Source organism: Pollicipes pollicipes, unplaced genomic scaffold (genome assembly GCF_011947565.3).
Source record: "Pollicipes pollicipes isolate AB1234 unplaced genomic scaffold, Ppol_2.1 Scaffold_5724;HRSCAF=6776_pilon_pilon_pilon, whole genome shotgun sequence".
Lineage (NCBI taxonomy): Eukaryota > Metazoa > Arthropoda > Thecostraca > Pollicipedomorpha > Pollicipedidae > Pollicipes > Pollicipes pollicipes.
The window spans coordinates 45,943,884-45,958,070 of record NW_023596746.1 but is presented as its reverse complement, the minus strand read 5'-3'; the positions used below and the strand labels follow the sequence as shown (position 1 = coordinate 45,958,070).

The following is a 14,187-nucleotide window of genomic DNA, read 5'->3' as shown; positions in this document are numbered from 1 at the left end:
CATCAACGTTCTTTACCGAATACTTCTTACCTTTCTCTCTCATCTCTTGCCATGTCGGTCGTGCTTCGGGATGTCTCGCTAGTACTGATTGATGGATAAATGCATCCAAACGCAGTGGCTATTCTTTGTACAAATGGGCGACCGAGTGGCATAATTACGTCAAGGAAGCCAAGGCCTCGGTGTACATGCTCAGTAAGAACCCCTGCGCCGGGCTCACGTGTGTAATTGGCCTGAAACGTTCAGGGTTATGCTGGCAAATACTGTACGGGGGTTTCATCAACCTGTTCCCCAGCCGAATACCGTGGTTGCGCCGTGCATACCTTAGTACCAGGTGAGCCGCTGTCCAGGCGTCCTCATACTTTGGCGGACGATGGTGCTTAATTGCGCCCTTCATTTATGATTGCGAAAGAGAGCACTCGCCTAGCAAAAGTCAAATGAGAGCGCGAGAAACCGGCCACCTCAGCCGTTCTAACTATATGCTCCTGGCCACGCCGCAACCCTGGCTCGCCAACATAAGTCCGCGCCAACGGCTGTCTCTCGGAGACACCGTCAGCGTCTGGTCGCGCCATGTTGGCCGGCGAATCGGCCCGAGTCGAGAGGCCCGAGCAGCGTCGGAGACCGCCAGTCGCCGCCGGCCGAGAGCGTGCAGGTGCGTGCGTGCGTGCGCCAAGGTGCAGGCAACGATTGTGGACTGCGTGCGGGGATGCGTGGCGGCTGACATGCGGATGGATCCGGACGTCGGCGCGCAGGTAAGAAGCCCCAGACCCGGAACGTGGGACTCGCGGCCCGCCGGTTTGAGTTGAGACACTCGACGACTCAGCCGACACTGACGAGTGACGCAGGGTGTCTGCGTGCATCAGCACTGGTCGATCGTCGCATGTCTGTCGGTCCTCTCACATGCTTGCTACCAGCCTACACTATGTTAGGGGCTTCTTACTATCCCATCCTGTGATAACCATTATCCCGGCATCGTAACTGGGACGTACCCGCGTCTTGCATGTTTCTGAGTCATTTTTATTTTGGTGCAGTTCTACATGGCCAAGTTACAAAAACATTCCAATCTACCTAAACCTTAATGAGGTGCGGGCCCCGTAGGCCGCAGTGGTGATTAGGCGTATGTATGATTGTGCGGTATTTTATGGGTGTTTGTGTGCGACATCACTGTTGGGCAAACATACTTATTCGGCCATCATATTTTGTTTTATGACGGTTCGGTTATCGCCGGAATGCTAGTAGGCATGCTTAGGAGGTAGTTTACAACTTAATAAGATTTTGCGCATGCGAGTGGTTCTCAAAGCTCTGGAAGGTGAGTTCCATGTTGTGGGTCCATTTATTGTGACTGTGGCGCTCACTGTCGGCGGCTGTCAAGCAGCTTGACACTTCTTCATGCGGATGAAATAGAATACCATTAAATGACGTTCTTGACCTGCGTAGTTTCAAAAGCCTTGGCAGCTATGTATCCAACATTCTTACGTGCTCCTGACTACAGGCATGGCAAACGAAAGGTTTATTGCGCTGACCACTATCAAGCTGACAAAAGCTTAAGTCGACTTGGATTTGAATGTGTGGCGCGAGACCAGTGGCTGACGTCACGTGATCTTTCTTCTTATTGCATGGTTGAAAGTCTCCCTGGTAATTGGAAGCAAGCGCTTCAAAAGCTGGCCCTTTTGTATCATTCAGCAATCCAACGAAAGTTATGATATCATACCTTGCTCAGATTTATTTCAGCATGAAATTTTTCTCATTCGAAACCGAATGTGGTGTACTAGGCTGGTCGCACTTTGCACTTCTTGCTATTCCTTGCTATTTCTTATTTGACACTAATAGCTGTTTCCTTTTAGGAGGCCGTTATGACCTCCCTGAGCCGTGCTGCGCTCATGTATTAACTTGACCAATATGAAGAAGAGGGTTTTGTTTTGACTTGATAGACCATTCTCAAGCTCTTGGCGTGTCATCATTCTCGCGGCATCTTCGTGTCTATCACGCAACTTGTAACCCATTGACTCTAAATTGACATTAAGCCATAGGTACGGAGCGATTGGTAGTAAATACATGTCGTGACATGTCATTTTAGGCCGATCGTTGTGCGTCTAGTCGCGATCACCTTCCTGCTCAAACCCGCTTCGGATTCCTGAGTCCGTGGACTCCATGCTCGCCGGGCTCTATCAGATTGCTTTCCCGTCCTATTTTAGAGTGACGTTTTTGCAGCCATTTTATTACGGCGCTCAGGACAATTATCCGAGTACTTCACTGGTGCAGGCGCAGATATTTTACGGCTGTTCATTAATGGTGGGACTCTGTGAAACACGCTGAGCCGGCTATCCAGCTCTCTTCTAACCAAGCCAGGACGCGGACCAGAAGCTGCTCCGCCGTCCGGTGCCTGTCTGCGAGAGGCAAAACAAAGCCAGCTGCTTAGTCAAAAACAAACACAGAAATCATGTGATGAGCTATGGACCACAATAACGGGTGATGGGCAGCCATGCTGGAGTCCATTCGATACATGAGCGACAATCATTGTGGTAAAAGGTTGCCGTTTATGTCTAACGTAATGACAACGTAATGTTAATACACTGTCATATCGATATGTTAAAATGATATCGATCCCCAGTACGGTACACACCGCGCAACTGCAATATGGTGCAATTGCGGCCGATGCTCCAGAGACTTGCCGAAGCAAAACACAGTTTGGCTGACTGCAGTCTTGCGGTGGTATTCCAGCGGTGCCTGTGATGTGCGGTCACTCGTGTGGGAGCCGCCGAAGGGCGGCAGGGTCGCCCGTCTGCGGCTAATCGTAGGGAGCCGCGCGCATCGCCTCCGTTTCAGGAGGGCCGCAGGGTCGCCCGTCTGCAGCTAATCGTAGGCAGCCGCGTGCGTCGCCTCCGTGTCAGGGTCAGGATGGCGGTGATAGGCAGCAGGGTAACAACTGGTGACGTCACTCGAAGCGCGCCAGGTCAGTGGGCGGCGTCCTAGCGACTAGACCAGCGTGCCACAGCCGCCTATTTCGGCAGGTGCGAATTGCTGTGTGCCAGACAAGACAGCAATGCCATCTTTGATGCGCATTACAGTTGCTACTGTGCTTGCCGTTCGCCCCTGAATGCATATAAAAGTGGATGCGGTACGGGGTGCTCCGTTGCTTGTGCAAAGTAGCACTGGACATAACATGAGTTGTCAAGTGCGGCCATCATTTGACGTTGGAACCCTTTCGTTATTTCCCTTTCCACGGTTCTTGCAGACGTACATTCTCTATAGCACGTCTATAGCAGTGAAATCCAAACATATCCAAACAGTAGTCAAGGAACGCAAACTCAGCAAATCGGCAAGCTTCTTATGTCAATGCGCTAGTCCTGTCTGGTGCCGTGTTAAGATCTGCCTATCCACGCTTCCACAGCGCGTCGTTGGCGCCTCACCTTTGCCAGGTCCACCAGTGGCCAGCTGTGGTGCCTGGCGCCGAGCTGCCCTTCCATTACCAGGCCCACCAGCGGCCAGCTGTGGTGCCTGGCGCCGAGCTGCTCTTCCATTATTAGGCCCACCAGCGGCCAGCTGTGGCGCCTGCCACCGCGCTGCCCTTTCATTACCAGGCCCACCAGCGACCAGTTGTGGCGCCTACCGCCGAGCTGCCCTACCATTACCTAGCCCACCAGTGGCCAGCTGTGGTGCCTGGCGCCGAGCTGCCCTTCCATTACATTTCACGCCGTGTCGGCCGGCGCCGCGAGGCCTTTGTGTCGGTGCGCGCGCTACTCAGGACGCAGATTGGCCGTGGTTCCCGAGACAGGTGCCGTGAGGCCGTGCGACCAAGCGACCGCCGCCTCCGCCGCCCGGCTGCCCGGCTGTCCGAGCACGCGAACGGGAACCCGTCACGGAGATGGGCTGACGGCCAGCCGCACCGGCTGCTGCCAGCGGGGGTGGACACAAGGCGTGAGATGTCTCTGGCCACCTTGCGCAGTCACCGACCCAACGGTCTTGATTCGCTCGTGGCTGGTGGGGGACATGAGACCCGCACCTGCGCCATGTGTAGTGGTATCCGCCCGGGGACAAGTCCCCCCACGCGGAGCTCGTAGCCGCGGAGAGCGGGAAGGACGCGGAACGGGTGCCGGGAAGTAGCGATCACTGCACCCAGCGGGCCGCCCGAGAGCTCGCTTCAGCTGATGTTATCTGGCATCGGCGCCGAATTACCCGCATTCCGCTCGCAGACAGTCTCGGAGCAAGTGAAGCGTGTCGGCCGTGCAATTAACGATTTGTATGCACTGCGTCGCGCTGGCGGTTCATGTGTGTGGGCCCATGTGGCTTTCATGTGTGGTGTCACGCTTGGCCAGCGTTTCCGGAATGGGACACATCCGAACCGTATTGAAGGTAGTGTTGCGTGGTTTGTGATATTTTCGCATCTTTGCTATTTTTATGGGTTGATTATTTTAGCTGCTCGGTCAATTTCAATGAAAACATCTTGCAAACCAGGCAGTCTGTTCTCAAAATGAAAAAATGCACACGTAAATATGCTAATGAGAAGATCACGGGTAAATGTCTAGCCCGGAATTGGGTTGGGAACTTAGCTTGAGAGATTAACCAGCGGTATAGCAAGTATAACGCATGCGTTCGTTGATGGCCCATGGCTTCTCGGGAGGTGTTGATGACGTTTGGAATGAAGGTGTTGTGACTTGCTTTATCGTTGCTTAGGTAACGTCGGTGCATAGCATGAGTGCAAAGGTCTGTGAAGCGTTTGGCGGGGAGTTTTTTCTCACAAGCTACCTTGGTATTCGGAATGCGTGTATTGATAAGCATCCACAAGTCGGTACAGAATGTGATATGGTTAAGTTCAGTTAACCTTGCTCTGTCTTTTGATGCGTATACCAGTCACAGGATGTGACGCTTAAGGTCACCCACCCTGCGCTAAGTCACTGGTCAAGTCATCAGACCAACCTGCCAGGGCAGCCTACAGACACCCCGCGCCCGTATCGATGACGTACGCGACACACTCTGACGTCCAGTACGCCTGCCCGGCGGAAGGGGGCGGGAGGTCCGGACCAGCGGTCCGGGCCGGCGGTCCGTCGGTGGTCCAGGCCATCGGTCCGTCAGTGGTGCGGGCCGTCGGTCCGGGCCGGCGCGGCGGCTCGCTCCGGTGAAGCCCGGCCACCGAGCAGGCCCGCAGCGGCCGGCGGCGTGCCGCGGTCAGCCGTTCGTCGCTGGCGGCCGCCGCACGGTAACGGTGCCCGGGAACGGGGCCTGCCTGGTCGGCTCGCCGCCGCCGCCGTCACCGTCGGCGTGACCGGCCGGTGCGCTCGGCGGCGGCGGCGCGGACCGACCGACTGCGGACCGACCGTCACACACGTCTCCGACCGATGCACCGCCGCCACCGCGGCTTCAGCAGCCGCTGCTGCTGAAACAACCTGCCGCTGAAACCCGTGCGCAGCAGAAGAGTTGTTGGTCTCAATTCGGCTGGCGCGCAGTGGGAGTTTCTCACGGCTTTTGATGTGCGCTGTCGGCTCTGATGGGGACAGAAAGAAGTCCTTACCGTTTGTCTGCCGTGACATTCTGATCGGTAATGAGTAACAATTTTCGGTAGACCGCAAGGATAACCGGTCCCGTAGCATGTGGCCACGATTATTTTGCCCAGATTACAAGGCTGGGCGCTGAATGCATGACGGCGCTACAGTCATCACAGGTGGTGTCTTTTGTCTGTTGAGGCACCACCAGTCTCTGTCCTTAGCACCAGGAATGTAATTTCACACGTATTCCAACGCCTTTCATTTACGCTCGGCTCCTGATGCCTGTATGCTAATGAGCTATATGAGACTGTTGGGGTGGCTTTACTTTGTTGTTTGTGATACCAGGGACATTTTTAATGCACATGCATTCATCGTCTAGTCCTGGCAATATTCCCTTGTGTATTTAGGGTACCATTTAACAGCACACGTTCAAATGTTAGAACTAATCCGAAACACTTGTCGGGCATTTACGCACCAGTTGCTTCATCACAGCTGTTTTGTCTGCATAACACTGCAATATGACCATAGATGGACATTCAGTGCGTTGACGATACGGAAAACAGCAATCACAAGCCCTAAAAAAATCAGTTGTCTAAACCGGGCTCACTTTTTGGTATAGAATTGAGACGGAGTCAACACAATTTGACTAAACGGGGAAATACAGAAGCATACGAGTTCAAAGGCGCATCCTTGCGTGTAATTCTCGCACATTCACACAGGCTGTGGATGTGCTATTTGTAATTTTTTTGAAGAACTTCGACCTAACGATACATCGTTTTTGCTTTTGATTTTTCCGAAATCAGCACGCAATTCTGACTTCCAAAAACGGTTTTCCCCCAGGAATACTGAGCATCTAAAATGCTGCCAACCTTGCGTTTTGTTTTCGGCAGTTACTGCATCAACTAAGATGCTCACATGGTGCTACTTATTCAAAACAATATGAAATTTGTTGCCGCTTGATTACAAAAATGCTCTCGGAAAGAGAGAAGCAAAGTGAGTGTAGGACTTGCCTTAATTCTTTATGTGTGTGAGCCCAAGCAGTTTATCGGAAGGTCCGGCCCTTCTAAGTACTTGTATCGGGCCTCGACAACTAGAGCATGTGGAGACTTGACATTAGCTGAGTATCTTAGTCGGTAGATACCTCAGCACCCTCTCAGCTACATGTTTGACTTTACCAAAAGGAGAAGGGAAACGGGCCGCGTCGTCTCGAGAAAATGGCCCTTTACAATTTGGTAGTCTTGCCTTCAACGTTGATGCTACCCTAGCAGTGAAATTCACACGGGTTTAACTCGACCAAGTTCAACTGACATTCACCCAGATTTGTTTAAGAAATAATGCAAACGCAAATCAAAGCGAATTTACTCCCGAGCCTCGCAAAATTCGGCTCATTCGCGGCCAGGCTTTGACATGGCCGGCCGGTTCGTAGAAGGGTGCTGCCTCCCCCCGTGACATGGCCTTTTACAGGAGAGGCGCTATCGCCCCCCCCCCCCCCCCCGCCTGTGGCATGGCTTGTTGGTAGAAATGTGCTATTCACCCTCTGTGGCATGGCCGGTTGGTGGAAGGGTGCCATCCCTCTTATGGCACGGCCGGTTGATGGAGGGTGCTGTCCCCCCCTGGCCAGTCCCCGGCGGCCCCTTTCATGCGGGGTGGCGGCGCGGTGTCAGACGTGCGGCACGTGACCGACGCCCTGGCACGTGACCCGACAAATGTGGAATCGAAAGGAGGCCGCCATCAGTATTGACACTGTGAGATAAAGGTAATCTGTATGACTTGACGATATGACGCCGATATGCCTTCTACAACCAGGGACGTTGCCAGGGGGAAGGCTAAGAGGGTCGCCCCCACCCCCTTAACCAATAGTCTATTACTACGCGTTGGGCAATTCGGCAATAGTTTGGTTCAAATTGGTATGATTTGGGACAAAATGTCGTGTTTGCCCCTCCCCTGAGAACACATTTGGCTACGCACCTGTCAACACATGCACACAACATACATACATACACTCAAAAGTGGCAGCTTGGGACGTAACTATCGCATTGTTTAGTTCGTTGTTCAAGTATTACAGAGTCCTGATATCGAAAGGCTAATGTTAACACCAGAAGAAGGTCCTCGATTGATGCGTCCAACATCGTGCGTTGTACATAAACTGTGGGAACTACAGCTAAGCTGTATCTCGCTACCAATTTAACCACCATCCTAGTTGAATATCGACGTATATAATATCGATAGCGAATATCGATGTACCTAAGTATCGATTATTTCCGCCTTCCGTCACTACACACGTGAAAGCTTTCTTTTGACGATCAGTTAGCACCGGCAAAAGGCATCTTTTGTCAAAAGGAACATTAAGTCATTCACTTTGATGCGTGCAGATTATTTGTGGCAAAATGATGATGCTGCTGCATTGCAAACTAGTTTGCAGGCACTGTTGTTTTGCCGATAAGTTTTTTTGATACAAATGACAATCAGATCGAGTCCGAAATAACTAAAACCTGGCAGCGTGTGTGATACGCGTCACTACCTTTGACATGCTATCCGGGGCCAAAGTGATTCCTTTTTACCTATATCAGATTCTGTTTCTGGTCCCCAATATTAAGTCAGGTTAGTTTGCTGCATGATGATTTCAATCTGGTGAAAATAATGCTGCTGTTTATTTCTGGCACGCTTTAGTTTTGATCATAGCGATAATTTCAGTGACTTTTACAGTAACGGTCACCCTTTAATTGTCTTTACTCGCCTGATATGCATGATATCAATGTATAAGGTAGATTTTATTGGACCGATGGCTCAATGTAATCGCATTTTAAAAGTGTATCATTGCCCTCGCTCCGATCCAGGAGAATGCTAGTACGTCACTGTACAAAGTCAAGGTGTCAATGTGTAATGTTTCAAAGTCGTTGACTTACGCACATAATCCTAAAACGCCAATGTCTCCGTTTCAGGGAGGTGAAAGGGTGGTCTGGGAGTACCACAGCGTTTCACTGAACCGCGTGCCTGGCTATGGCTTTGGTATCGCGGTCAGCGGTGGTCGCGACAACCCGCACTTCACCACCGGTGACCCCAGCATCGCTATCTCAGACGTGCTCAAAGCCGGACCGGCCGAGGGAAAATTGCAGTAAGTGCGGCAAAAACCGCGTGTCGACTCTGTCCGAGTGAGCGACTGGTAAAAACGAGCAGCCGACGCACAACTTGTTCCGCGAGTCGGTCATAATTATTGTCTATAGCAAGCTGGGTTTGCTTGTTGGTGGACAAGCAGTAGTGGGATCGTCGCCATGGCCGGTGGACATGGACATGGACATGGACATGGACATGAACATGGACATAGACATAGACATGCATGGATCAGGCGGTGGCTGAACGTTGGTGTAGCGCTGAATGTGGCGACCGTCGCTCGCTGTTTAGCCTGACCGTGCGCGGCCTACGCTGGACGTCTCCCTCCTCCCCTCCCCCACCGTCGTCTCCGCCAGCGTCTGTCGTTCGGCTGCGAACGTGCTCCCTTCCCCCACCATCGTCCCCACCAGGGTCTGTCGTTCGACCGCGCACGTGTGGCGACGCCCAGCGTGTGGCGGCACGCGGGGTTCCTCCGCTGCGCAGGACCCCTGGGCTACCGAGCCGACGGGAGCCGACGCGGCTCGGCGCACGGTGGGCGAACCCCACTGGTCGCCGGCCGAAACCAGGCGGATTTGCTGGGCGGTGTCTGCGGAGAGTTCCGCGGGGCTCCAGTGAATCAGACGCACGTGACACTCACGATGCCGTCCAGCGCTGAACCGTGGCAAGGCGGTGTTTCGCAGTGTGGCGTAAATATACACGTTAGACGGACGCCGTCCTGCGTTGGTAGTTCTCACTGAACAAAGGCGAAAAGCTGGCCCCGCAATTTATGTGTCTCAGCTTTACGGCAGGGATCTGTATTTTGATGTCAGACTCAGAACGCCTTGGCGGTTGGGTATGACACATTCTTTGCGGAACCTTCCAAAGGGCTCTTCGCTGAAGGAAATAAGGCTACATAGATAGCAATGATTTTTAACAGATATTGATCCCCCGGCTTACCTCTGTCGAAGCATTCCTCTGCAGCGCCAAAGCATGACGCAGAAATGCATCCTACTTGGCCGGGCGTCAGGACTAGCGACGCTCTGAACGCGCTGGACTCGGAGCTGCTCTGTCCAGTTTCTGCACGCCGGAGGTGCATGTTTGGATTGTCACTCGTGTTCGATGGCCGCAGATAGTATGCAGGATTGTAACGTTACTCCCATGCCACTTGGTATGCAGCACACCTGCTCGTGCCGCCCGGTGCGCGGCGCCCCTCCCCCCCCCCCCTCGCCCGGTCGGCCCCGGTGGCATGCGCCACGTTAGCGGAAGCCTCGACAGAACCTCGTGACCAGTCGGCGACCTGGAAGACATCAGGACGGAGCGCCGCGTCTCGCCTTCCTGCTGTAAATGCTGCACCATTTAGGCGACAAACTGACTGCGAACAAGGCAACGTTGTGCAGATCACTTACAAGCTCGCTGGCAGGCAGCATCCTCTTTTCAGCTTCAATGGACGAGTGACACTTCCCGAAACATAGTAGGTGCCTCAGGCGGCTCTTCACCGTTCAATGCAAGATGAGGTTCTGCCGTGAGCGCACACTTGCTGTTTTATTTTAAGATGCCAATGCACTGTCAAAGCCAGACGTAGGCAAGGTATGCAGTGCACACCTAATCTATAGCTTAACGGAGGAGAAAAACTGCAAGCGCCGCATGTCCTTGTAATGAGTGTTTCGTCCTGCTCAGACGCCGAACCGTTGTGTGCTTCTAACATTATCCCGTGGATTGATATCATCACAGGGAGCCGTGAATAGGCTAATGTGGTGCAAATGGAATGCGATTCTGGCATACAGAGTGGATAAGGACTACCGCTGGAAGCACGCGGTAAAACAATCATTCGATGATTCACAGACGGCCTGCACGTTAGACGTCTGCAAACCTGTTTTATATTCCTGTTGTAGGGACACTCCCTTACCACTGATACTTTGAGGTCCACCCACGGGTGCAACCAAGCATAGTTCCGGGACCCCCTTATTCCCCGTATTCATTCCCCTATTCGGGGGTCTTATCTAGATTTTTATACTCCGTTTCGGGATATAGGTATAGGTATAGGTATAAGTATATGTATTATCCCAAGAATACCGATGTCAAATAAGGTGGTAAACATTCGGTCCACACTTGATGCTCGCCAACGTGCCCCTGCCGCTCAAATAAAACTGCTCCTTTTGAAACACTTTCATCATTTCAACTTTCCCGATTTCATATCTTTTGACAAATATGCGAGTTAATTTTCTTTACTTGTATAGTTTTACCGTTGGGGTTATATCTCCTTATCGATCGTAAACAACACTGCAAACGTTAAGAATTAACACGAAAGTTAACACAAAAGAGTTAGAGCTAAGAGAGTTAACACAAAAGTTAACACGCGCCCTGGTGGCCGGCTGGATACCATTCGATTGGGTGGGGGTCATTATGACTCCCCCTGAGATTTCAAAAACTAAGAGAGCTAGATACACCAAATTCACAGGGTGTGTTGACTTGTACGTGAACTTACTTCGGTCAAATTTTGAGGTTCCTAGATCATGATATTTGGGTCATATAAGGTCAAACAAGGTCAAACTCCAGGTTTGTCTCCAAAGGGCCCCTTGAACCTAGAGAACTGTTATCAAGCAAAAGATCGCATGCTTATTTAAGCTCAGTGACTTTGCTTGACTTTTTGAAGGTCATGGTGACCAAAATAATGCAAGACCGCTCCGAGTTTTGCAGCTGAATAAGCGACAAAGATAACGCTAGGCAGTATGTTCCTAAAAACAAAACGTTTACCTGGGTGAGTTTAGGTCAGTGACCTGTTCTGACCGTTAGAAGTCCATGAAAGGCATGTAATGCGGTTTCTGTTATCAATAAATTCAAAATGAGTAACACGAACTACCCCATACAGCAAGCCCTGGAGAAATAAAACAGGTTAGTTTCGACCTTAGACTGATCTTCATACCTGCCCTAGGTCAATGCAATTTGTTCATTCAATTGTTGTGTTGCCTTAGAGGGTATCCCAGAGATGCACGGCTTCGTCTAACACTCCGTTGTTGGATCAGATCAAGTGATTTCCTTGAAATTGCCTTCGCTGAGAACATAGCCTGACTTTGATCTGCCATGGGCCAGCCAGGTTACAAGGTACATCTAAAATTGTGATGCCAGACAATCCGCTATTCCATTGTTTATAGCTATGCAAAATTTAGCACGGCCTCACCTCGCCGTTCGAAAACCACTTCCAAAAAGCCTTCGGGGGTCAATTTGACCCCTCCCGAGCGCGTGTTAACCATTCCCGGCCGGAGATATGGGGGAAAGTCACTTTGTTGTGACCCCCATAACAAACTCCCGGTTACTCCATAACAAACTCCCGGTTACTCCATAACAAACTCCCGGTTACTCCATAACAAACTCCCGGTTACTCCATAACAAACTCCCGGTTACTCCATAACAAACTCCCGGTTACTCCATAACAAACTCCCGGTTACTCCATAACAAACTCCCGGTTACTCCATAACAAACTCCCGGTTACTCCATAACAAACTCCCGGTTACTCCATAACAAACTCCCGGTTACTCCATAACAAACTCCCGGTTACTCCATAACAAACTCCCGGTTACTCCATAACAAACTCCCGGTTACTCCATAACAAACTCCCGGTTACTCCATAACAAACTCCCGGTTACGCGCTCGGGTCCAGCCGGCTTTCGGTGGCTCGATCAGCTGATCTGCCCGAGCTGGCACCATTCGTAAGCAGTTCTCTACGGCTCTCGTTACGCTGCAGCCACGCCTGCGGCCGTCAGACATCAGTCGCCTCGCTCCCACTGGGGAGACCGCTGGCTGTTCGAAGCAGTTTGCGCGCCAGCCGACCACCCGCGGGTCGTTTGCTTCCACCGCTGCGAGCGGCCGGCTGTGTGGGCCGTCCACAAGCCCAGACCGCGGCGTGACAGGTGCCATCCCTCTCCCGTGACGCGATCGCCACCGGCGCGCCACTTATCGCCACCGCCGTTGACCGCGCCGCGCCCGTTCCAGCGTCAACGACCGCGTGCTCAGCGCCAACGGGGTCTCCCTGGAGAGCGTCGACTACGCCACGGCCGTGCAGGTGCTGAAGGACTCGGGCCAGCTGGTGCAGCTATACATCAAGCGGCGCGTGGTGCTGCCAGCCATCGGCGAGCCGCAAACCATCCGCCTGACACTCACCAAGACCCGACGCAAGGACGGTACGTGGGCGCACGAGCTTGCGTGTGTGCGATGCTGCACAGCCTGGCACTGGGGGTGGGGCTGAGAGCCGGTGGTGTCGGCAGGTCGTAGTGCGGGAGTGCTTTGAGCGATTTCGGTGGGAGGAGGTCGATACAACGGCCGGAATAGGCTGCACTGCGGGGCGTGTGCTGGTATTGTGCATTTGCTGCTTCGTTCCTTATTGATCCCATGGATTTATCGTAGATACATGGGTTCCAGCCAAACCCATTGATTCCACGGATCCTTCTGTGGATCCATCAGCCAATGGATCACACCCCATTGTCTCGATTGGCGCCGGCGACGTCTTGGACCGCAGAAATCGAGGCAAGGGTTGTGCTTACAACCCGTCACAGTCTTCCATCTTTTAAGACAAACTCCGAAGCGTAAAATCTTACCTCTTACGACGAACAGTATATATATATATATATATATATATATATATATATGTGCGCGCGCGCGCGTGTGTGTGTGTGTGTGTGTGTGTGTGTGTGTGTGTGTGTGTGTGTGTGTGTGTGTGTGTGTGTGTGTACTGCTAACATAACCATAAACTTAAAGAGGATATCATCGTTCACTAATCACCTAGCGTGACGGTACCCCCAAACTTAGGTGACGGCGCGCCCCATCTGCCACCGCTGCCCTCGTCACACCCGGTGGTCCGAACCGAACTGACCTTGGTGCGGGCTGCGCCGACACACCTACCGCCGGAGTCATGACTCACGTCCAGTCGGCGGGCGACACTGGCCGGTGACTCACTAGACTCCAGCGCTGTCTATTAACCGCTGCACTTGTCGGGGGAGGTCGAATGCTTATGATCATAAACACAGCTTCGAAACGTTAAATTTTGTTAAAAATGTTTGCTTGGTGGCTTGATATCACCACTCAACCAGTGTGTTCTGTTATATTCAAGTTCTTACTTTCAGCATGACAACTCTTAAGTCATACACTCGTTTATTTTTGCTGCCTAGCGTCGATCAAAAGCGTTATTTACTCAGGACTGACAGTAATGTAGACCCTGTGACTTGAGCCGCTGCCGTCGATCGCCGCCAGTACACTCTTATTGCAACGGCGAAACCTCTAGGCTAGGTGGCATTCGCGTAGGATAGGTGGAAGAACCTGTGTCCGCAGCGTCCCATAGTCAGTTTGGAACTCACTTAGCGACAGGGTGACCTTTAAAAGGCTTGGTACCTAGCCTCTGAACCATTTCAAAGGACCGAATGAAGGCAAGTCACGTGGCACCGCTCCTGCAGCTACATACAAAAGAGGCCAACTAAAAGAAACTAGTTGATATAAGCCACAGCTGAAGTTACGTGAGAATTGTTAGTTGCTTGACGTTTCATACAAGGTTGGAAATTTTCGATTTTTTTGTAGGCCAATTTGGCAACTTACGCCTGCCACCCACGCTGCCGCCGCCATAATATAT

At 52.1% G+C, this 14,187-nt stretch overlaps 1 protein-coding gene across 1 annotated transcript in view; it reads left to right on the top strand.

The window, feature by feature from the left end:
- The first annotated feature begins 587 nt into the window (after window positions 1-587).
- The window catches only part of LOC119103110 (tight junction protein ZO-1), a 28,218-nt gene continuing 14,618 nt past the window's right edge, over window positions 588-14,187 (top strand). The window contains exons 1-3 of the mRNA XM_037226562.1: window positions 588-749; window positions 8,423-8,595; window positions 12,561-12,748. Of these exons, the coding sequence (XP_037082457.1) occupies window positions 720-749; window positions 8,423-8,595; window positions 12,561-12,748 (391 nt within the window). The 5' untranslated portion in view covers window positions 588-719. The remainder of the gene's footprint in view (window positions 750-8,422; window positions 8,596-12,560; window positions 12,749-14,187) is intronic.